Below are 25,776 nucleotides of genomic sequence, written 5' to 3'. Positions count from 1 at the left end.
CGAGATCTCTCTCCTCTCTACCCCAATATCTCTCTCCCTCCATCTCTCTCTCTCTCCCTCTTCTCTTCCTCCCCCCCCCCCTCTCTCACTCTCCGTCCTCGCCCTCACTGTATCTCTCTCCGCACTCTCCATCTAAAACGATCACACTTTCTCCGCATTATCCCCTCTCTTCCTACGCTTCTCCTGATCCATTGCGTCATGTTCACCTTGCATTGATGGTGATTCTAGTTGACCTCCAACATGTCCCACTGGGACCCTGGTCAAAGACACTGGTCAATAACTTTGTACATCAGTCTAATGACACACAGCGCATTATTGCCTCGTCACAAGCATCTTGACCCTTGCCTCAATGCCGGCTGCGGGCTTCATCACTTACCCAGGTCATGGGATCATTTGATGTCAAGTTTCAAGCCTGGCTGAGTACCTCAGATGGAACAGAAGAAGAGAAGGCTGAGAGGGAAAGGTCCAAACCCTCTGCTGATCGTCTCTGACTTCCCAGCCTCGTGGAAATGTGATAACGAGAGGAAGTGCCAACCCCGGATAAATAATGTAGGATGTGAAGTGAGATCGGCATTCTGATTTTGCATTTGCTATTTCCATTCTGTGCTTTTTTTATTTCCCCCCAACAACATCAGAAACATTCACGAAAATTTTCAATTTGTTGTCATTTTGTCAGAGAGAGGAATGAACATACACGTGCCCAGCAAGTCATAGCAAAAGGATTTGAGTATAGGAGCAGGGAGGTTCTACTGCAGTTGTACCCACTGTAGCTAAGTGAGGAAGTGCATGATTTTGATCTTCCATAATTCCTTAGATTCAGGATACTTCCCTTGGTTTGAAAGCCGGCAAATGAAGCACACAGTTTGTGAGAGAATTAAAACAAAAACAGGGAAATGCAGAACAACTTAATTTAGCGACAGTACAGGATAACTTGTTCCTCAACTTCTCAGAGTACCTTTCCTTGGCAGCTCTGATTCCTCTTCTCAGCTCTTTATCAATTAGGCTATCTTTTTAACTCGTTAACGAATAGGCTATCGGCTTGACGCATATTTGTTCCCTCCTCAGCAGCAACATCATCAACAACTGCTGCATTACTGCGGACAGATCCCTGATGACCCTGAAAACATGCAGATTTTTGTAATATTCAAATTATATTAAAAATATGCTGCACAAAAGAGACAAACTTTGGAATTCATATTTTTCAGTATTATTATCAAAGCAAAGAAAGCAGTTCCAATTGTTTGATTTATTATGAGGAAAAAAATCTAATAATAGCTTTAAAACCTACCTCAACTTACTCTGGGGGGGGGGGGGGAAGGGGGGTGCAGTCGCACCCAGCGCACCCCCCCCGCCCCATTCGGTGGCCATGTGGAATGAACAAATGTATGGAATTATATGATAAAGGAGACAGAAATGCAGACTTGGAGAGTCGTGGGGGTCATAAAGGCAACCTGGCCTAACCTGTCCTTGCAAACCAGCAATGCCCATCTCTGCTAGTTAAATGTCTACGTTTTTCACCCATCTCATTCCCTAGTCCAAGAGTGTGAAGAGTGAAGAGTGATCAACGAAAATTTCAAACTTCATATCAACTGAATGGGGCCATGGATGTTTGATCAGAAGCAGCGGCGGGGACTGGATGCGGACGGGGAGCGGGGCTGGCGGAGTGGTTTGCTGGGGCTGCCCGAGTCAGCTCACCTGCAGCTCTGGCCATGGAGCAGCCTCAGTTTAAAAGTCCCGGGCTGTCGGTGGTGTCGGAAGCATTGCGCCGCTGCCGTGAGAGTCTCTGTGCCACATTCGCCCAGATGACCGGCATGGATCAGGCTGCGGTTCAGTGCATCCTGGAGGACAACCAGTGGCTGCTGGAAGTAAGTACCAAGCACTGAGTAGAAAGGGTGGAGGATAGTGGACTTCAAATGGGGGTGGTTGAGAAAGCATCCTGCTTGCCTGCTAGCTTTTCACTACTGTAACTGCAGGAAAATGTTCCTGATGTTGGGGGCGTCCAGAACCATGGGTCACCAGCTTAAGAATAAAGGGGTAGGCCAGTTAGGACTGAGATGAGACAAACTTTCTTCACCAGAGAGTTGTGAATCTGGAATTCTCTGCCCACAGAAGGCAGGTGCAGGCCAATTCACTGGATGTTTTTCAAGAGCGAGTTACATTTAGCTTCTGGGGCTAACGAAATCAAGGGATATGGGGAAAAAACCAGGAAGATGTACTGATTTTAGATGAAAGCCATGATCATATGAATGGCAGGTGCTGGCTCGAAGGGCCGCATGACCTATTCTGCACCTATTTTCTATGTTCTAATGCTTGAGTATATGGCAATAAAACTCAGCCACTTGATTTGAAGCATTCATGCATGGTGGAGGTTATAATGTAGTCATAGAGTGATACAGTGTGAAACAGGCCCTTCGGCGCAACTTGCCCACACCCGCCAACATGTCCCAGCTACGCTACCTGCTTTTGGTCCATACCTCCAAACCTGTCCTATTCATGTATCAGTCTAACTGTTTCTTAAATGTTTGTATGGTCCCTGCCTCGACTACGTCCTCTGGCAGCTTGTTCCATACACCCACCACCCTATGAGCGGAAAAGGTTACCCCTTAAAAAGTTACCTCTTAAAAATACTTCATACAAAAAACATTGAAATCATACTTCTACAATGCACTAAAACATGATTTTAATACATCAAATTTCCCTACCCTGGGAGGGGGGACACCCTACTTCCACTGCCTCTCCCCACTTGGTTGCTCCACTCCCTCACCGTGTACCCCCAAGGCCAGTGATCAGTGATCGTTCAGCCCCCCACTTTCAAAAACACTCTGCGGCCCCTGGTTCAGACAGAGAACACTGCCAGATGTGATCGGGTAACTGAGGCCAGTTGTCCATGATGTCTGGATCCCAATGCTCAGCGTTTCATGTTTCGGAGTTGGCTAATGTTATTGTTGTAATTAGCCTGATTTGTAATTAGTTGACAAAACTTTAATTTATTAATCCGGAATATCCAGGGGGATGGGATAAGTGTAATATTAAAATGACATGCAAGGTGTCGGGCATATCTCTCACCAACATACAGCACCCGATACCCATTATTTCCTTCAGTAAATCATTGTGAAGGTTAGCACTATTGTCATTTTTGCCACTCAACTATTAATGTTTAGTTTTACCTCACTGACTATTTCTAAACCACCATCTCCCCCCAAATCCTTTGGACATGGTTGAATAGAACAGGTCCCCAATCTCATTAGTTTTATTAATTGAACAAAAGTAGATGAACATCCTTCAAGGAGTGTACTCAGATGAAACTGATTTCACATGCTGATATTTAAGAGCAGTTGTGTTCAAAGTAAGGGGCATATTTTCAAATGGAGTGTACAGAGATACTTGCAGGGGATATGTGTGAGGAGGATTATTATTTGTCTTTAGTTTTAGCTTGAACTAGGACATCTGAAGATTCACAGTTTACATATAGTAATTGTGCTGATACTGACTCCAGCCAACCACGTAATGAATATCATCCATTCCGGAGGTTTTACTTTTCAGATGCCATTTAAACTTCACTTGGATATCAATCACTTAAATGTAAAGTACTTGGAATGGGGAGCATTGGAACAAAAATTGCCCCGGTACATATTAACTGTGATATAATCATATATGCATGTTGGTAGGTGCAATCAAAGCAAAGATCTTTTTATCATTGTTGTGTTATGAATACCACAGAAAATATTATGTACTTCAAGATCACATTTAATTGAATAATATGCTAAATATATAGTTATTGGCACTTTGCATTTCGGGAAAAGTCTCAGCTGAGGAGGAAGACAGCAAAATACTGAAAATATTGGGGGTGAAAATGACTTCAGGACAGTTTGTTATGAAAATCAAAGAATGGTAACAGAATACCTATACAGCTGAGTGAGTATAATTATATGGATGAGACATTGTGTTCAACCAATTGATGGACTTCTTTGACAAAGTAACTAGCCATGTTAGATAACAAGGAAGCAAATGATATGTAGCAAATTTTGTTATCCATAATTTGGTCTGTGAAGTGCCCCAAAAGATTACTGCATTAGATAAGCACGTGGACTTGAACGAATAGGTTAAGTCAAGGGGGTCAGATATGGGGCTTATGTGGGGCCAGATATATTGTCAGTGCAGAGGGCTAGGAGCAAGGCAAGTGTGCATCCAGAGTCAAGGTCTGAATAGTACTAGGTGTGCAGTCAAAGCTGGACCAGGGGGTGTTCAGCACTGGGAACATAAGCAGGCAAGCAGTATGATCAGGATAGAATAGGGGGCCAGGTGTAAGGCTGGACTCAGGGTAAGGAATGAGAGAAGGTATGCAACTGGAGTTCAGGGCCAGGAGTTACCAGGTGTGCAGTGAGACCCAGGTTGGTCAACATGGACCAAGTGCTTGATTAATCTGATTTCCATACATGAATGCACTAAGATCATTCATGTGCTGCCTGTGTTGATCAGAGCCTGGGACTCTACTGCGGAAATGTAATTAGGAATGTAATTTAGTCTAACCTTATTCATAGCTAATCCAATTTAACGCATATATTCAAGTTAAAAGACTCATTTACAGTATACACCATATTGCACAATTTAAAAGCTGAAAAATGCAAAAGTTCCGTACCAATGGGAGGGGGGACACCCTCCTCCCCACAACCTTGTTAGTTCCAGGACATTGGGTCACGAAAGTTGATTTCTAGACACATTTCTGACGCTCGGTCCCACAGCCTATTCCAGCTCCCCCACAAGCCACAGTCTCGCCTATGTCCTATCTTCCCAAAACAGAAGCTGAAGTATGACATTTCACGGAAGTTGCATGATACTTGATAAACTAATATACATTATGCGGAACGGGTGCGATCAAATACTGCATCACAGCCTCCTCTTTCCTCAAAGGCAAGAAGGTCTTCTAGCTGAGAACAGGATGAATAGATATGAAACTCTTCGTATGTCTGGCCGTAGAGTACAACAACAGTGCGGGAATCCACAGCCAGGTGAATATCAGGGGTTGAACGGGGAGAAATGTGGAATGTTTATATCTCAGTTACACTGAATGAATTGGAATTTTCTTCACATGCTCAGTTCAGCAGAGACTGCCAATGATGATTCAGGGGGAGGGGTGGTGAAATGTTACCGAACAAGAAGGGTTGATTCTGGGGCTGGAGAATGACCTTCGTTTCCTGCTCTTCCATTTTACCTGAGCGAATATGTTAATCCCGTTGTCATGCATTTGCAACACTTCAATCCTCTGCCCAGCAAAATCCCAGCGTATTGCGGGTGTACTTTCTAAGATTGAAGGCATGTGTTTTGGACAGTTGATGGATGTTAACAAGTCAAAGTCCCTGCTCTGACATTTCCCCAAATCCCAATCGGAAAATGTTTGAACTAAATTCCATTGGCCGTCTCTATCATGTGTTTTCAGTGATGTTTTCACTTGTACTCTGTAGAAAGTGGCACCGCTGGAGCCTGGTCAAGAAAAACACTCGCGCAAGGTCATCTACGCTCTCTTTGGCTTTTCTAAACTGAAGTGGTGTTCAACTCAGTTGAACTAAGTCGTTTGGGGGAAGTGTTATCGTCTTAAATGTCTTTTATAGCGTGAACAGGTAATCTAATGAAGGGTTGTGCATGAATAAGCGGCACGGTGGCGCAGCGGTAGAGTTGCCGCTTTACAGCGCCGGAGACCCAAATTCGACCCCGACCACAGGTGCTGTCTTTACGGAGTTTGCACGTCCTCGCCATAACCGCGAGGGCTTTCTCTGAGATCTTCAGTTTCCTCTCACACTCCAAACATGTGCAGGTTTGTTGGTTAATTGGCTTGGGTTTGTATACTTGGTATAAGTGTAAATTGTCCCTAGTGGGTGTAGGCTCGTGTTAATGTGCGGGGATTCTTGGTCGGTGCGGACCCGGTGGCCGAAGGGTCTGTATGCGCATTGTATCTCTAAACTAAACTAAACTAGACTACACTAAGCAAATATTGTTCACGTGTCTGTATTCATTCAACGGTGGACAGTGAAGAGTGGATGTGATTAGTATCTCTGAATACAGAGGTTTCACATCACCAAAGAAAACCTTGGATTTATCCCAATTAGTGGGGCAGATGAATTCATTCAGGAACTTAGTGATATTTTTACCCCCGATTTACTTATCCTGTCACTGGCGTGCGGTACACCGATGATCCGCGTGGAGGAATTATAACGCCAGGATTGAAAAAGTCAGTCTAAAAGGTTTGGAAAGATCCGTACGGAGGCAGGTGGGACTAGTGACGGTGGTACATGTTGGCTGGTGTGGGTTGTTTACACGCTCTATGACTCTATAACTTTATGGCGGTAGATATTGGCTACTTGGACCCTAGCAAGACATATGATAAATCCCCTAATGGTAGTCGGATCCAAAAGAATTATTTGTATGGTATCCACGGTGAATAGATTGAATTCAAAACTGAATTAACCTGAGATGACAGAGATGGTGGAAGGACGTGATCCTGGTCGGTTAAGTCTGCAGGTGACAACAGAATGGGTGGAGTAGTGAAGAGTGAGGAAGTTTGTGAAATGATGTTGCGAAGATATATATAGTTACAAATATGGGTGTAGAAAATGGCAGGGTGTATTTCATCCAAGCAAATATGGGGCAGAATAGAATAGAATGCCTTTCATTGTCATTCAAACAGCTTGGTTTGAACGAAATTGCATTTCTACAGTCTTAACATTACAAATAAAAACAAGACACACACTTAACACAATTTACACAACATCCATCACAGTGAATCTCCAACACTCCTCACTGTGATGGAAGGCAAAAGTTTTATCTCTTCCCTTTGTTCTTCTCCCGCGGTCCAGCAGTCCAACTGCAGCGTCGAGGCGACTGGGGCTCCCGATGTTAAAGCCCCCGGCGGGCGATGGTAAGTCCCGCAGCCGTTAAGCCGTGCCAGGCGATGTTAGGCGAGTCATTTACACCCCATGATTCCAGCGGGAGATCTTGCCGTTGCGGGAGCTCCAAAAACGGTCTCCCACCCGGGTCCTGCGAGCTCCCTATGTTCCGTGCGCCTCCACAGCTCTCCCGGTTGTGAAGTCGGCCAGCGATGTCCGCGATGGCGTGTCAGCGATGGCGTGTCCGCAGGTTCCGCGACTGGAGTCCTCAGGTTGGTTCCGGTTGGAGGCCGCCGCCGGCTCCACGATGTTAGGCCCAACGACACCGGGGACACGACAGGGAAAAAGTCGAGTCCCTGTACAGGGAAGAGATTAAAGCTTTCCTCCACGCCCCTCCCCCAACCACATCTAAAAAATAATTAAAATTAGAACCAAAAACATACATTTAACGAGACAAAAATAAAATAAAGACAGACGGACTGCAGTCGAGCCGCTGCCGTTAGCCGTCGCCACACCGCACGGTATATGATGTATATGAAACATGAGGGTTGGAAGGTAAGATTGTACATTATAGGTGTACATATGGATACATGTGTACCCATATTATCATCGATATCGCGCAGCTCCACTCTTGGTTCCCCGCCACCATTTGTATCAAGGACGAGTGCCTCTTGTGCTCACCACCCACCCCATCAGCCGTCGCATATAGTAGGTATGTTGCAAAGCCTACCTGAAGCGTCTTTGAAAATCTGCCGCTGCGGGTGTGCGCGATTTTGGCGCCGTTTAGAGGGGGCGGGTTTAAAACGCGATTTTCTCTAGGCTGTTCAAATCGAAGATGTTCAGCCTAGTTAATTATTAACGAAAAATCGCTGGAAGACCCCGTCGCAAAAGCTATTATTAGGTTTAAAGGCCTTGAATAATAGTTATAGTAGTTTAAAAATCAATCTCTAAACCCGCGACCGCCAGCAACCGCAGGGTCTCATAAAGCAAACCACAGTAGGTATGCTGTATATTTTTACATTAAAAAGGGCTTCTAAAGATCCCTTTATACAAAGTTTAATATTGCGAGTAGCTCATTTTGGGCCCATTATATCGCGCAGTATTTTTCTGGGCATTTGGGGCACAAATCTACCGCAATGTGAACGTTCTAAACCAGCGCGTTCCACAGGAGACCCACTGGAAAGCTGATTTAAATGGGCATTTATTTACAGCAATTGAACACTGAATTCCTTCCATTTGGCCTATAAATTAATGTAAATGAGATTTAAAAATCATGTTTTATTGTGAATTATTTGTGAATATTATTTGGACATTTAGGCTATTTAAAAATGTTAATCATTTATTAAGAAATGGATAGATGTTTAGATCTAGTAATTGAAGTCTGAAATTAGCTACAATTAGGTAACTAACTAATTATATGCTTTAATTTCAGGTCATCCAAGTAAGATTATTTTATATTTGTTTCAGAATGCTTCAATCTATGATAACTGAAAATTTCATTCAGTTCTCTTAATTTTTAAGAAAGTTATGGGCTTTTGACTGTTCACGATCACAACTTTTTTGTTATGTCCATAGAAAATCAATAGGGAACAAGATGCTCATTTCCGAGTATGAAAATGGCCATAACTTTTTAAATACTTGAGATATGAAAGTGAATTAGGTGTCAAATTAAACTTATTTTTATGCTTTATCTGATGGGATAAATTACAGACTTGATTTTTAAATCTCAAAATTTTGTAACATTGCTACATATAGCACATAATCCTCCAACATTTTACCACCTCCAACGGGATCCCATTACTGGCCACATTTCCCCATCTCCACCCCTTTCTGCTTTCTGCAGAGTCCATTCTTTCAGCAACTCCCATCCAAACCACCCCCCCCCCCAGGTAATTTCCCCTGCAACAGCAGGAGATGTAACTTATATCCTTTTACCTCCCTCCTCGGCTCCATCCAAGGACCCCGACAGTCTTTCCAGGTGAGGCAGAGGTTCACTTGCACCTCCTCCAACCTCATCTACTGTATCCGCTGTTCCAGGTATCAGCTCATGTACATCGGCGAGACCAAGCGCAGGCTCGGCGATCATTTCGCTGAACACCTCCGCTCAGTCCGCCTTAACCTACCTGATCTCCTGGTTGCTCAGACCTTTCTGTCCCGGGCTTCCTCCATTGTCAGAGTGAGGCCCAGCGCAAATTGCAGGAACAGCACCTCACATTTCGCTTGGGTAGTTTACACCCCAGCGGTATGAGCGTTGAATTCTCTAACTTCAATTAGCCCTTGCTTTCCCTCTCTCTCCATCCCTCCCCGTCCCAATTCTCCCACCTGTCTTTCTGTCTCCGACTATATCCAATCTCTGTCCCGCCCACTCCCTGACATCACTCTGAAGAAGAGTCTTGACCCGAAACCCGAAGGGTCTCGTCACCCATTCCTTCTTTCCAGAGATGCTGCCTGTCCAGCTGAGTAACTCCAGCATTTTGTGTCTCTCTTCGATTTAAACCAGCATCTGCAGTTCTTTCCAGTAATTTCCTCGTTTGCTATCAGTGATGATTTTCAATTCGCCTTTACAGTACATGGACTCCAACAAATATCACTTGAACACAGAATCTAATAGCAGAAATATTTTCGCAATGCCATCAATTCAGCAAAATCTATTTAGAATTTTACCGATTTGCACGGAAAACTGGAAGTGCAGCTTGAGGAACTATTTGAGCTCAGAATCTTCATCTCTCTGTTTTCTTCTTAAAAGTTCAACACAGGCCAGATCTTCCAGCCGAGAACATGGAACAAATGGAAATTTATGCACATACTATAGCGTATCGCGTCGATAGGAAGAATGGAGACGAATCTGAGCCGGAAGGTCTGAACCCAGGTTTCATCATTATGTTTATAATATAGCAATGTTACAAAATTTTGAGATTTAAAAAATCAAGTCTACAATTTATCCCATCAAATAAAGCATAAAAAGAAGTTTAGTTTGACACCTAATTCACTTTCATATCTTCAGTATTAATAACGTTATGGCCATTTTCATACTCGGAAATTAGCATCTTGTTCCCTATTGCTTTTCCATTGGCTTAGCTCAAAAGCTGTGATCGAGAACAGTCAAAAGCCCATAACTTTCTTAAAAATTAAGAGAACTGAATGACATTTTCAGTTATTGTAGATTGAAGCATTCTGAAACAAATATGAAACAATCTTACTTGGATGACCTGAAATTAAAGCATATAGTTAGCTAGTTACCCAATTGTAGCTAATTACAAAATTCAATTACGAGATCTAAACATCTATCCATTTCTTAAGAAAAGGTTAACATTTTTAAATAGCCTAAGTGTTCAAATAACATTCACAAAATAATTCACAATATAACATGATATTGAAATCTCATTTTCATGAATTTATAGGCCAAATGGAAGGAATTTAATGAATTAATGTATTAATTCCCATAAATTAATGGCCATTTTAATCATCTTGCGAGTGAGATTTTGTGGAATGCAACCGTTTGGAAGTTTGAGGTTGCGGTGAATTTAAACCCCATATCGGCAGGAAAAACACTGCCAGTTCGTATGAGGCCATAATCACATTTTCGCCAATGAAATTTGGATTAAAGTAATCCTAAGAAGCAAGTTTATATGTAAAATATACGACTTGCCTTATGTTTTGTCCCCTACGTAAGATCCGTCCCGTTGTCGGCGTTGACAGCGTTAGAAGTCGCTTTTTTATTTTACTCCAGCGATTAAATTATCCTGAGGTTTTTTTTTAAACTTCCGAGAACGGCAGTCAGAAAGAATTTTCCGCATCAGCTAGCAGCCCGACAAAATATATCCTGGACAGGCAGGAGAAAACGGCATTTTAATCCCCCCTCCCCCTCAAAGGCGCCAAAGTCGCGCACACAACCAGTGGCAGAACTGCAGCGCCGCTGAAGGTAAGTTTTGTAACATCGCTATATAATATATTATAATGTTTCCTAGTTATCCGTGTTTCCAGTTCAAATGAATGGGCTTGAATTAATTACACTTTCATCGTAACAAACGGGGAGGGGTGTCAGAATTAAATTGCAGGGAGAGGAATTGGGCAAAATGTTGAAGAAAAAGAGGAATAGACATAGACATAGAAAATAGGTGCAGGAGTAGGCCATTCGGCCCTTCGAGCCTGCACCTCCATTCAATATGATCATAGCTGATCATCCAACTCAGTATCCTGTACCTACTTTCTCTCCATACCCCCTGATCCCATTAGCCACAAGGGCCACATCTAACTCCATCTTAAATATAGCCAATTAACTGGCCTCAACTACATTCTGTGGCAGAGAATTCCGGAGATTCTCCACTCTCTGTGAAATGTTTTTCTCATCTCAGTACTAAAAGATTTCCCCTTTATCCTTAAACTGTGACCCCTTGTTCTGGACTTCCACAACATCGGGAACAATCTTCCTGCATCTAGCCTGTCCAATCCCTTAAGAATTTTGTAAGTTTCTATAAGGTCCCCCCTCAATCTTCTAAATTCTAGCGCGTACAAGCCAAGTCTATCCAGTCCTTCTTCATATGAAAGTCCTGCCATCCCAGGAATCAGTCTGGTGAACCTTCTCTGTACTCCCTCTATGGCAAGAATGTCCTTCCTCAGATTAGGAGACCAAGACTGTAGCAATGCTCCAGGTGTGGTCTCATCAAGACCCTGTACAACTGCAGTAGAACCTCCCTGCTCCTATACTCAAATCCTTTTGCTATGAATGCTAACATACCATTCGCTTTCTTCACTGCCTGCTGCACCTTCATGCCTACTTTCAATGACTGGTGCACCATGACACCCAGATCTCGTTGCTTCTCCCCTTTTCCTAATCGGCCTTGGATGGGAGAGTTTTGTTGATTCTTCCCATTTGAGCTTAGCTTATGGAGTGAATGATGCTTTAGTCTGCAGAAAGACACAGAATGCTGGAGTAACTCAGCGGGCCAGGCAGCATCGATGGAGAAAAGGTATTGGTGACGTTTCGGGTCGAGACCCTTCTTCAGACTTCAGCTTTTCTCTGGTGTGTAACTTGCACCAACTCCACTCACTGCTCAAGTTTAAACCGGGACAAGGATTAGTATATTTTCCATTGGAGGAATCAATATTTTGCTTTCAGTGATTAGTTTCATTTGCACTTTGCAGAACATTGGCCCCAAGCAGCAGATACTCCTCTGACAAATCAACAACCCATAGATTCATCTACCCTCTTCTGGGACATCTGCATCGTAGTGTCCGTTTTTTGTCACTTGTTCTTGCGATTGTACTGAGTAAGTTTAAACATTGACAACTGTTTCTGTAATGGTAAATCTAAAATTAAAATTAACATGGTGATAACCCTAGTAAGTCATGCCTATCGATGTTCAGATCTGAGATCTTCGTTGGGGGGTGGGGGGAGGGGGGGGGAGGGGGGTTGAGAAGGGGGAGGATGGGGAGGATGGGGAGTGGGGGGGCAGGGGGGAGGGGGGAAGGGGGGGTTTTTTGTGGGGGTGCAGGAATTGTTTTGTGGTTTTTGTCCTAGATCCTTGTCTCTTATTGTGTTATATAATAAATGTCCTGATTTTATCCAATTAACAGCTGACAATTATCCCATTCCTTAGCTTGCATCTGAGTAAAATTCATTTCAAATCGCATTTATGGTTTACGATTATTTAAATGGTAAATGTAGCTTCAGAAGCATTTTCTTTTTGCATGTTAAAACCCACCTGAGAACCATAGAAGATTTTGCAATTTTAATGATGGATTTTTCACTTTTAAAACTTTTTATATAACAAATGAATAAAGATAAAACATAATGCCTTACTTTTGATGAAATGCAGTGAGCAAACGCGATAATTCCCGATATTTTCTATCTTTATATCTCCACGGCGAATGTCCGCTAACCACTTCCGCTGTTGTTGCCCCTTTAGCTCCCTCTTGTCTTTACCTTCGTTTTTCTTTATCTTCTGGACTCTAAAGTAAGATAACTGTGCGTCGCGGTCACCCCGACCGGCACATTTATTTACAGCTCAAAAACCGGCCGTTTTCGTGGTTTTTAACGGGTTTGAAAGTCCGCGTTTCCAGCATCAATAACATTCACCGGAAGTGACGTTTGTACCCCACGTGGGTGAGGATCTATGATCCAGTGACCTTTCGTGAAATCACCCTACACCAAAGGCAATGTGGTTTATTTGAAAGCACGGGTCAATGTGCCGTTTTCTTCTCAGTTGCTCGTTTTCCTTTCCTTTCCGGATTTCCCATAACATAAGCGGTAGTATTCGAAGACAAGCATCCGACAACCCGGCAGCTGTAGTATGGAACTAATTTGGAGCAGTTGAATTCGGAGAAGTGGACAGTCCTGAACGTTTTTAAGATATCCCGGACCTCTATCCCTGTTTGTTGTTGCAACCAGAGATGTGTTTATACCGGCAAGGAAGAGGAAGGAATGACGTATCCTAACATATCCTAACTGGTGGTCAACAGAATTCCTGCAGAATCTACCATTTCTTTCATTCACCGCCTCGAATAATGGGCATCAAGTTACTGGAGATGTTGTGGGGACAAATTATATCGAACGTGTGATATTCACATTTTAGTTTCTATTTCAGTGGTACAGATGGGTGAAATGAAGAGGTCAGATGCTGGCTTACGGATGGAAATTTCCCAATGGAAGAGCAATGGTGAGTGTAATAATCTAATTTGACAGATCTGACAGATCTCTGTAATGTAGACATCAAATCTCACCTTCTCTATCCCGATAGATCTGCGGATCAATGTGTCAATTGTCCCGAGTGTGAAGGGAATAATGTTGTGTCATGCCCCCCCCCCGCTTCACGTGAAATCACGTCCATACTTTGTCAGAGATATAGAGTGATGCAGCGTGGAAATAGGCCCTTCGGCCCAACTTGCCCACGCCGGCCAACATGTCCCATCTACACTAGTCCCACCTGCATGTGTTTGGTCCATATCGCCTCCAAACCTGTCCTATCCATGTATCTGTCGAACTGTTTTTTGAACGTTGGGATAGCCAGACTCTGCCTCACAACTTCCCCTCATCCGTAATCCCCATCTATCCATCCACGACTGCCAATTCCCTTAATCCTCAATTGGTCAAATCGGAGTAATTTAGCAGGTTAGGCAGCATTTGTGGAAAAAACACCTAAGTACCATTTCGAGTCCAGACCTCTTGAAGCAGCTTCTTACAAGCTGCGCCACCTGCTGGTTCCTTGACTGAACGGCAGTCCTCTACAGCTCACATCTCTCGGATAACAGCGGCCACTGGCGACGACGATGATGCATAGCAGCTACTGGGCATTTGCTCATCATCTGATGTCCAGTCCCGGTTCACAGAGCCGCAGTCTATTCTGCTGTGCTTGGCGATTTTCAAGAGTATAGATCATACTTTCAATGCTCGAGAGTGTGGGCCATACATTCTGAGGACAAGGAGTTTGATGTTCAAATGGAAGTCACTTTGACTGTGTCTGGTCCATAACCCTCCGAATTTGTTGTATCAATTGACCTGTCGAGTGGTCTCTTAAATGACGATATTCAATCAATCAATCAATCAACCTTTATTGTCATCTTGCAAGCAACAGTTTACAGTGCAAAATGAAAAGACGTTTCCCAGGGAATAGCGGAGCATCGCACATGAAATTTAAAACATTTCACCCATAATAACACTAAAAACAATCCAGTCCCTGATGGAACAGTATAAATAGTTAAAAGCAGGTAAAACACAATGTTAAAATACAATAACCCAATCATAAAAATGTCCGAGGCTGAAGAAGGGTTTCGGCCCGAAACGTCGCCTATTTCCTTCGCTCCATAGATGCTGCTGCACCCACTGAGTTTCCCCAGCAATTTTGTGTACCACCTATAAAAATGTCCGGGGCAGCTGATTTGAGTGGCCAGTGCCAGTTATTAAAGTGGCCAGTGCCAGTTATTAAAGTGCCCGTGCCAGCCGCAGAATCAAGTGACTGTGAGTACAGAGTGACTGTTTAGCAGCCTCACAGCCTGTGGTAGGAAACTGTTTAGCAGTCTTGTGGTCCGCGCTTTGATGCTTCGATATCTCTTGCCTGATGGCAGGAGATCCAGGTGTATGTGGAGGGGGTGCAGTTTGTCCTTAGCAATTCTCTGAGCTTTTTTTCAGACAGCGGCTCTGGAACAGTTCTTGTACCGAGGGTAGGGAGACGCCAATGATCCTCTCTGCTCCCCTCACTATCCTCTGCAGAGCCTTCCTGTCCGAGCAGTTGCAGGTGCAGTACCACGTATTTATGCAGTACGTGAGTACAGACTCCACCGTACTCCTGTAGAAAGTCCTGAGGATGTTGGTGGGGAGTGAGGCCTGTTTTAGTTTCCTCAGGAAGTGCAGTCGCTGATGGGCCCGTTTGACGGTCCCAGTGGTGTTCTTGGACCAGGTGAGACTGTCTGTAATTTGCACACCGAGGAACTTTATGCTCTCCACTCTCTCCACTGTGGTGCTACTGATGTTGAGGGGTGTATGCTTTGGCTGCGCCCTCCTGAAGTCGACAACCATCTCCTTCGTTTTGTCGACATTTAATTCGAGATTATTTTTGCCGCACCAGTCCACTAGTTGTTTTACTTCCTCCCTGTACATTGATTCGTCATCTCCGCTGATGAGTCCCACCACTGTTGTGTCATCCGCGAATTTTATGATCTTATTGTCCCTGAATCTGGCAGCACAGTCATGTGTGAGCAATGTGAACAGCAGCGGGCTGCGCACACAGCCTTGAGGGGAGCCGGTGGTCAGCGTGATCGTGCCTGAAGTGTTCTTGCCAACACGGACTGACTGCGGTCTCTCTGTCAGAAAGTCCAAGATCCAGTGACACAGGGTGGTGTTGAGGCCCAGCAGGGTTAGTTTCTCCACAAGTCTCTGTGGGATGATGGTGATAAACGCTGAGCTGAAGTCAATGTACAAGATTCTGGCGTATGTGTTTTTATTTTCCAGATGCGTGAGTACTGTGTGCAGCGTGGTAGAGATGGCATCCTCTGTAGAACGGTTGGGGCGATAGGCAAACTGGAGGGGGTCTAACGATGAGGGGAGGCTGGCAGTAATGTGGGGTTTCACCAGGCGTTCAAAACACTTCATTATTATTGGGGTCAGGGCGACAGGGCGGTAGTCATTTAGGCAGGCAACCACTGGTTTCTTCGCTATGGGGATTATCGTGGAAGTTTTGAGGCATGTGGGGACAATGGCTTGACTAAGGGAGATGTTAAAGATGTCTGTTAGCACATCTGCTAACTCCTCAGCACATTCCTTGAGCACACGTCCTGGGATGTTGTCGGGTCCGACTGCTTTCCACGCGTTGACCTTAGACAGGATTCTCCGTGTGTCCATTGAGTCTATGGTCAGGACTGGCTGGTCGGTTTGTAAGCTCTCCCCTTGGGTGTGGTGTTTGCTGCATCAAAACGTGCAAATAATTTGTTCAGTTCATCTGGGAGAGAAGTGTCCGTGTCAGTTACCTGCTGCCTTGCCTTGTACCCCGTCAGTGTATGGATTCCCTTCCACATCCTCCTGTGTCACAGAGGTGTCACAGAGGTGTCACAGAGGTGTCCCTGGATTTTCCCCGCGAAGGCACGTTTCGCTGCCCTGACTCCTTTTTCCAGTGCAGTCCTGGTAGATCGAAGAGCGGCTGTGTTACCGGCTCTGTAGGCGGCATCACGGGCCCTCAGCAGCGAGCGCACCTCTGCTGTCATCCATGGCTTTTCGTTTCCACGTGCAGTGAAGGTTTTCATGATAGTGACATCCTCGGTGCACTTAGCAATGTAGCTGGTTACAGTCTCTGCGTACTCCTCGATGTTGATGAGGTCATCATAGGATGTTGCTGTCCTGAACACATCCCAGTCAGTGTGCAGGAAGCAATCCTGTAGTGCTGAGGCTGCTCCCTCTGGCCAGACCCTGGTGTGTTTTCTCTCCGCTCTGACTTGTTTTTGCAGAGGTCTGTAGGCTGGTGTTAAAAACACTGAAATGTGGTCCGAGTGGCCCAGGTGAGGGCGTGGGGATGCCTTGTAAGCCTCTGGGGTGTTGGTGTAAACCAAGTCCAAGATGTTCTCTCCCCTGGTCTCAAAATCCACATATTGCTTGAATTTTGGGAGCACAGTCTTAAGGCTGGTGTGATTAAAATCCCCGGCCACCACAATGAAGCTATCAGGATATTTGGTCTGGAACTCACTGATGGCGTCATGCAGAGCTCCCAGTGCTTCGCTGGCCTTAAAGGGCTTTCTCACGGTGCGACCTGAAGCAAGACTTAACACGAGTTTAACATCGCGGGAACCTCTGCGATAGCAGCACGGCATTCGTGGACCACCGAGGACCTTCGTGGCGCTAACGGCAGGTAGTCGTGTAACTTTGTAAGGTCGGGAGAAAATTCAAACATTTTTGAATTTCTCCAAGAGTGACTTGAGCAGCGTTGCAACATTGTATGAACGCAGATGCCAGTGCGATATCCGTGCGATATCCATAATGACTCTTGCGGGTACCGTGGGAACTCCTGCGAACGGTAAACCCGGAAGCTTGACAGAAGGGACATAAGGTGAGTAAAAAAGGTGGTCTCAATATCGCCAATGGACCATGTGTCCATCGAGGACGTCCCACCTAATTGTCATTGTTTGAGAATATTTTTCACAGTAAAAAGACTTGCAGAGATGCCTCTCAGAAAAGCGCAAAGAAAGGGGCCAAAGAAAGTCAGAAAGCTTTTAGCCATGCAGGTAAATGAGGAGGAAATTCAGCAAGAGAGACAGATGGAGAGGCAAGAGGAGATGCCAGAGATACCACTGCCTGTGGGCTCCTTGGAGCAGGGAGAGGGTGATCAAGGTGGATTTGAGATTGCCTCCCCAGTAGTGAGTATCTATAACAATATAGTTTATGTACAGGATAACAATTTAATGTTATCCATGATTTTAGATTTCTTTTTGATAACTATACAACTTACTCTTTAGATGTGAAACTTCAACCTGAAACCCGGCCACTGAGCTGCTTAAGCGCCGAATATTTCCTGTAACTGGAAAAGAAGGCAACAGATTAAATAGTTTCATGTTCCACTTAACAAGAGTTTAACATCGTGGGAACCTCTGCGATATCCACGGGTTTACCGTTCGCAGGAGTTCCCACGGTACCCGCAAGAGTCATTACGGATATCGCACGGATATCGCACTGGCATCTGCGTTCATACAATGTTGCAACGCTCCTCAAGTCACTCTTGGAGAAATTCAAAAATGTTTGAATTTTCTCCCGACCTTACAAAGTTACACGACTACCTGCCGTTAGCGCCACGGAGGTCCTCGGTGGTCCACGAATGCCGTACTGCTATCGCAGAGGTTCCCACGATGTTAAACTCTTGTTAAGTGGAACATGAAACTATTTAATCTGTTACCTTCTTTTCCAGTTACAGGAAATATTCGGCGCTTAAGCAGCTCAGTGGCCGGGTTTCAGGTTGAAGTTTCACATCTAAAGAGTAAGTTGTATAGTTATCAAAAAGAAATCTCAAATCCAAGCATTCATATGGGGAAATGTCTAATTGGTGATATTGAGATGGGGGTCGCTGCAACAAGCACTTTCTCTCCCCTATTCTTCTGGCTACCAGGAGTACCAGGCTTTCCTGCTACATTGGTAGCGTTGGGATATGAAGAGGCGGAGGCAAATCATTATGTTTCGTCTACCACAAACGGTCCTTTTCAACGCACGCGATAATCTACGAAAATGATTGTGCTCATGTACACTATGTTTCCATTTTTAATGTTACCCTTGTAGTTTTTTATTGCTTTCCCAAGTCCAAATAATATGAGTATAATACAGGGCCTGTCGCACGAGCATGCGACAAGCGCGACCAAACCGGAAGCGGGGGACGCGCGGAGGTCGAGTGATCCCCGTACAAGTTGACGTGAATTTCGAGCGAAGTCCGCGGGGTTCGCGCTAGGCGTACGCCATCAAGACGCTGCGTACGGCGTCGAGGCGGTGCGTACGGCGTCAAGACGCTGCTTACGGCCTCAATGCGGCTGCGGGCCGACAGGCCGTCGCCGCGCGGAATTTTTGAAGACGCTCAGCTTTTCGGAGCCCCGCGCGATGTCGGGACCAGCTCCGCATAACTCCATACGGCTCCGGCGATCGAAGTGGGACCGGCCCCGCGAGGCCGTAAGGCTCAAGCGACCACGTTAGGTTGCGCTTGCCGCATGCAGTCGCATGCTCGTTGGATAGGCCCTTTCTTTACAGTGCCAGAGACCCTTGTTCCATCCTGGCGGCGAGTGCTGTCTGTACAGAGTTTGTATATTCTCCCCGTGACCTGCCTTGGTTTTCTCCGAGAGCTTCTGTTTGCTGCCACACGCCAAAGGTTGGAGGTTATTTGGATTGGTAAAAATGTAAAAACATGTCCGTAGTGTGTGCAGGATAGCGTTAATGTGCGGGGATCGCTGGGCGACGCGGACTACGTGGGCCAAAGGACCTGATTCCCCGCTGTATCTCTAAACTAAACTAAACAAAATTAAAATCGCTCTCCAGCCCGTGAGAAAATCTTTCACACCTGATCTCTGTTTCCAGCTGGTTGACGAATTTTCTGTTTGTCCAATGACTGATAGTGATATTCCTGGATTATAATATTTATCGTAAGTCTTTTGTTTGGGGCCAACGTTACCGTTTTGTTGAATTCTACTTGGGAATATCAAGTGCATTGCCTTCAGAGAGACCGTCAGTTCATTTAAAATAGAAAAACTCCATCATGTTGGTCAGTGATGATTGCCTCTGACATGCCTCGAGTGCCTTTCTGCAGGCAACCCGGATCATGTGCATAGCATTGATATTTCTAGAGACTGACCCTACCATTTTAGTTGAGTGCAGAATATACAACGCGGAAACAGAGTCTCTGAGAACACTAACGCAGTTCACAGGGAAAATTTTCAAACTCCGTTCAGACAAGCACCCGTAATCAGGATCGAACCTGGGACTCTGGCGCTGTAAGGTAGCAAAACTACCGCTGCGCCATCGTGCCGGGATAGAAACATAGAAAATAGGTGCCGGAGGACGTCATTCGGCCCTTTGAACCAGCACCGCCTTTCATTGTGATCATGGCAGATCGTCCCCAATCAATAACCCGTGCCTGCGTTCTCCCCATATCACTTGATTCCACTAGCCCCTAGTGCTCGATCTAACTCTCTCTTAAATCCATCCAGTGATTTGGCCTCCACTGCCCTCTGTAGCAGGGAATTCCACAAAAGGTGTAATGTGGAATTCATTGTTTTGGTGCTAACTGGTGGTGACCTCTTTGCTCGTGTTTTAGTGTGATCATATTTCTCACACGTTCCCCAGTGTCTCGCTCTTCAGTACGTGAAACCGTGATCTGAAATAGGCGTTGGTTTAGTCCAGGCGAATGTCTCGATTGTTAAACCCAGAAGCACGGAACCGGCAGATGAGGCCCCCCCCCCCCACCCCCCCCCCCCCACCCCCCCCCCCCCTCGTCGCGCTCCTCCAGATATTGTCTCTGACATTTACTTCCTTATCTTCACAGAACTGCTGAGTTGCCCTCACGGATGGGTCAACTTCAAGCAAAGCTGTTATCTGTTTCCTTCAAGCTCACAAACCTGGGAGGAGGCCCAGAAATCTTGCATGTCAGCGGACGCCCACCTTGTTGTCATTAATAATGCTGAAGAACAGGTAGGCGTTTATCCGTGATCCCGCTTGACGGCAACTTTGCCTGCTCAGCGGTGTTGCCATCCACAAAGTTTAGTTTAGTTTAGAGATATAGTGCGGAAATGGGACATTCGGTCCATCGAGTCGGCGCTGACCTGCGACCCCCGTACATTAATGCCCCTGTCCCACTTAGGAAACCTGAACGGAAACCCCTGGAGCCTTTGCGCCCCATCCAAGGTTTCCGTGCGGTTCCCGGAGGTTTTTGTCAGTCTCCCTACCTGCTTCCACTACCTGCAACCTCCGGGAACCACCTGCAACCTTCGGGAACCGCACGGAAACCTTGGGTGGTGCGCAAAGTCTCCAGAGGTTTCCGTTCAAGTTTCCTAAGTGGGGCAGGGGCATTAACAACACTACAATTGGACATACAAGGCATCCATCGCTTGTAATTCTCATGATGCTACTCCGACCAGAGTCACTGCCCATGGAATCTAGGCCATGAGTTCTGACTGGCCAATGTTCACCCAGATAGCCATGTAGATTAAGACAGATCAGGAAATGACGTACATGGCGACCAGGTAATGTTCCTGCTCTCATTTAGGCCAACATTCTTGAAGCCCCCATCTTTGAGAACGGAGAAAACCTTACCAGTGGGGGCAGTACCAAACACTTCCCATATTATATCCCTCTCGCTTATACCCGAGGGACATACAGCTCTGTATACATAAATGGCTGAATGTCATAGAGCAGGTGATTGATTGTAGTGTTTGTCACTAATGCTGCCATGAACTGTTGTTCCCACATATATTAAAACATTTTCGTTTCCATGACAGGACTTCTTAAAGAAAAAAGATCGTGTCCGTCGCTGGATTGGTCTCACTGACAAAGCCTCTGAAGGTGACTGGCGCTGGGTGGATGGAACCGATTATAAATCCTTTGCAAAGTGAGTTACTTTCCAGTGGCACGTTCTATTTCACCTCTGCGGTGCTGAATGTGAAAGAAAAAACACAATGTGTCACACTGTCCCACACACACTATCCTACACACACTAGGGACAATTTACATTTATACCAGGTCAAATAACCTGCAAACCTGTACGTCTTTGACTGCATGAGGAAATCGGAGCACCCGGAGAAAACCCACGCGGTCACGGGGAGAACGTACAAACTCCGTACAGACAGCACCCGTAGTCAGGATCGAACCAGGGTCTCCGGCGCTGCAAGCGCTGTAAGACAGCAAGTCTACGTTGCGCCCAATGACAATCTCTCTATGACAATTTCTGAACCCAATCCTGAGCGCCAAACACAAGGCTCCAGATGGAAGAAACAGTTGGGTGATCCATTTTAATTTCTCCTGTAGTATCTCGCCATCAGAGTACCAGGATCAGTTTTGTCGATGTGATATTAGCAAGCAGACAAGACCAGTGGAGAGAGTAGCAAGGGAAAGGCTAATAATCCACACAACATCCCCGAGGTAATGCTGCTGACAGTTTCTCCATGTTAAGAAACACCTCCCACAAATTGTTTCTACGCATCTCCAAAACTGACAACATCTCACAACTTGCGGACACAAAGAACTGCAGATGGTGGAATCTTGAACAAAGTACTGGAGGAACTCAGCAGGTCAAGCAACATCTGTGGGGCGCATGGTTGGCCTGTCCATGTCCTCCATATATGCTGCCTGGCCCGCAGAGTACCTGCTGAAAAAAGTATCCAATTCCATTCACAGCTTATCTCAAAATGAAGCATAGGCTAACGTGGTAAGCAATGTTCATATCACATTGCAGCAGCAACAGAAACATCCATCTAAAGGCAACCTTCCCCCTATATTGAAGCTATTTATCAAACTCTGCCCCATCACCATTTATATTTTGGGAATAGCATTGACACACAACACACATGGATCGGCTGCATAAAAACTGTGGCTCCTTGAGCAAAATAGAGGCTGGATATTCCAACTAATTTAGACAGCAAAAGCTGGAGCAACTCAGCGGGTCAGCCAACATCTCTGGCGAAAAGGAAAAGATGACGTTGCGGGAAGTGACCAGAAAAGTAACCTATTTCTTTTCTCCTGAGATGTTGCCTGATCCGCTGGGTTACTCCAACTGTTTCTGTTTATCTTCTGTTTAAACCAGCATCTGCAGTTCCTTCCTACACATCCTGACTAATTTACTCGCCTCACAAGGTATTTTTCGCCGTGCCGAGGCACGACACAGGATCGTGAAGGTAAACCTCATATTTTGCTAAAGCTAATCCATCTGCAACTTCCCAAGGGAGAGCAACTCCACACATGATAGACTTCTTGGGAGGAAGCCAATAGTCCTCTTTCATCATTCATTTCCCCACTAAAGTTGCACTCTGCAAAGAATTTCACCGTGACTTGTCACATGTGGCAGTAAGTAAGTAAGTAAGTAAGTAAGTAAGTAAGTAAGTAAGTAAGTAAGTAAGTAAGTAAGTAAGTAAGTAAGTAAGTAAGTAAGTAAGTAAGTAAGTAAGTAAGTAAGTAAGTAAGTAAGTAAGTAAGTAAGTAAGTAAGTAAGTAAGTAAGTAAGTAAGTAAGTGAGTAAGTAAGAAAGTGAGTAAGTAAGTAAGTAAGTGAGTAAGTAAGTAAGTGAGTAAATAAGTAAGTGAGTAAGTAAGTAAGTGAGTAAGTAAGTAAGTGAGTAAGTAAGTAAGTGAGTAAGTAAGTAAGTGAGTAAGTAAGTAAGTGAGTAAGTAAGTAAGTGAGTAAATAAGTAAGTGAGTAAGTAAGTAAGTGAGTAAGTAAGTAAGTGAGTAAGTAAGTAAGTGAGTAAGTAAGTAAGTGAGTAAGTAAGTAAGTGAGTAAGTAAGTAAGTGAGTAAGTAAGTAAGTGAGTAAGTAAGTAAGTGAGTAAGTGAGTAAGTAAGTAAGTGAGTAAGTAAGTAAGTGAGTAAGTAAGTAAGTGAGTAAGTAAGTAAGTGAGTAAGTAAGTAAGTAAGTAAGTAAGTAAGTTTATTGGCCAAGTATTCACATACAAGGAATTTGCCTTGGTGCTCCGCCCACAAGTAACAACATGACACACAGTGACAGTTACGAATGTCTCAGAAAACACTAAACATTAATAATAATAAAATTAATAATAATAAAATAATAAAATAATTAGGTAGTTGAGGCCAGTTCATTGGCTATATTTAAAAGGGAGTTAGATGTGGCCCTTGTGGCTAAAGGGATCAGGGGGTATGGAGAGAAGGCAGGTACAGGATACTGAGTTGGATGATCAGACATGATCATATTGAATGGCGGTGCAGGCTCGAAGAGCCGGATGGCCTACTCCTGCGCCTATTTTCTATGTGTCTATGTTTCTATGTTTATAAAACACCATTGATCAAGCATGTGAACCATCAAAATACCAGATCAAAGGGAGGCCTACAGATTTTTGGCTGTTGAGTAGAGCAACTACTCGTGGATATAAACTGCATTTATGTCTGGCTGTGGCAGCTTTGACAGTCCGGAGTCGCCTTCCAGAGGTTTGCTATTCCATTCCACCCACACAACGCACCATATCTAGCTCCAAGCGTTATCCCAACACTATCTCCCAAAGCCCCTATCTCTATCTAGAGTAGTAAGAGCCGATGGTCACCATTAACAACAGGTTTGACATCAGCATGCACTCCATCCTGTCTTGGACATTTATTACTGATTGTTCATTGTTCCCGAACCAAAGCAAACATGTTTGCAGGATTCCTAGCAAAGGAACCGTCATGGTATTCACTAGAGCACTTGGTGAATCGCGGTGTCGTAGCGGTGGAGTTGCTGCCCCTGTCCCACTTAGGAAACCTGAACGGAAACCTCTGGAGACTTTGCGCCCCACCCAAGGTTTCAGTGCGGTTCCCGGAGGTTTTTGTCAGTCTCCCTACCTGCTTCCACTACTTGCAACCTCCGGCAACTACCTGCAACCTCCGGGAACCGCACGGAAACCTTGGGTGGGGCGCAAAGTCTCCAGAGGTTTCCGTTCAGGTTTCCTAAGTGGGACAGGGGCATTGTGCCAGATACCCGGTTCGATCCTGACTGCAGGTGCCGTCTACTCGGTTGCTGCAGTTTCCTCCCACATTCCAAAAACGTTCAGGTTTGAAGGTTAATTGGCTAATTGTACATTGTCCTTAGTGTGTCAAATAGTACTAAGCGTATGGGGTATCGCTGGTCGGCGCGGACTCGATGGGCCGAAGTGCCTGTTTCCGCGCTGTATCTCTAAACTAAACTAAACACGTAAAGATGGGAGAATAAATGCTGATCATGCTAGTGGCACCATATCTTTTAACATGCATGCACAAATAAAGTGAAATATGAATCCTATTAACAAATTATATTTTCCATGGCCTTTTATCTTATAGATTTTGGAATAATGGAGAACCCAATAATAAAAATGACGAAGACTGTGTGCAGATGTATATTGGTGGGAATTGGAATGATTCACCCTGTAACAGAACTTTGAGGTGGATTTGCGAGAAACCAGCGCAGTGATATCCTCCGTCGTGTCACAGTTGGTGCACAATGGCCAATGAACCAGTTTATCAACGTTGAGCGTGTAGCAGCAATATGATCGCGGAGTACGAGTATTTTGGGCTAGGCGGGCTATGTTGGCATTTTGCAAAATTACCATCAAGTTATTCGCACCCTTTCCCTTTCCAATGTTGAACCATTCACTGATGGAACAGCTTCACTGCCTGGGCCTAATCATTCCACCTGAAGGCCCCCCCCCCCCCCCCCCCCCCCCCCACCACCCCACTCACACATCGGGTCCTCCTTCGCTCTGTGAATGCTGTGCTTCATGCCAGCCACACTTGTTTCTTCAGTATACAGTATCTTCACAGCTCGAAGGTCTTCCACCTGCATCTCTTCTTATTCACAGCGAACTCCATAGTAGACGGTAAACATTCAGCAGAGGAACTAATGCGCTGGCCCTGCTTGTTTGTTGTTAAGTTGCTACGCAGATTTAATCATCCTGTCACTATTTCATGGCATCGCGAACTTTTCCAGCGGTGTGACGGTGCAGTTGTTACTTCATCGCAAAACAAATCTTTGCTTAACATAAACCCCATACGCGTCATAATGACGGGCAATGCTTCAGGTCAGAATAATATGTCCAGGGCTTGGTCAGTTGAGCGGACACGTATCAAGTACAGCAAGTACATGTTAATACAGGGAAGAATGACATGGTACATTTGGGATGTGCAATAGGACAAAGGAATTGTAGCGTAGGGATATGTCCACGTATCTTTGCTATCTTTGAAGGTAGCATAGAAACATAGAAACATAGAAA

At 45.0% G+C, this 25,776-nt stretch overlaps 1 protein-coding gene across 1 annotated transcript in view; it reads left to right on the top strand.

Moving 5' to 3' along the window:
- LOC116966134 (hepatic lectin-like) overlaps positions 1 to 25,464 on the top strand; it is a 335,697-nt gene extending 310,233 nt beyond the window's left edge. The window contains exons 3-6 of the mRNA XM_033012325.1: positions 18,266 to 18,334; positions 20,378 to 20,523; positions 21,330 to 21,439; positions 24,848 to 25,464. Of these exons, the coding sequence (XP_032868216.1) occupies positions 18,266 to 18,334; positions 20,378 to 20,523; positions 21,330 to 21,439; positions 24,848 to 24,977 (455 nt within the window). The 3' untranslated portion in view covers positions 24,978 to 25,464. The remainder of the gene's footprint in view (positions 1 to 18,265; positions 18,335 to 20,377; positions 20,524 to 21,329; positions 21,440 to 24,847) is intronic.
- Positions 25,465 to 25,776: the final 312 nt, after the last annotated feature.

Source organism: Amblyraja radiata, chromosome 35, assembly GCF_010909765.2.
Source record: "Amblyraja radiata isolate CabotCenter1 chromosome 35, sAmbRad1.1.pri, whole genome shotgun sequence".
NCBI lineage: Eukaryota > Metazoa > Chordata > Chondrichthyes > Rajiformes > Rajidae > Amblyraja > Amblyraja radiata.
The sequence above is the reverse complement of the archived record's forward strand: the minus strand, read 5'-3'. Positions and strand labels throughout refer to the sequence as shown.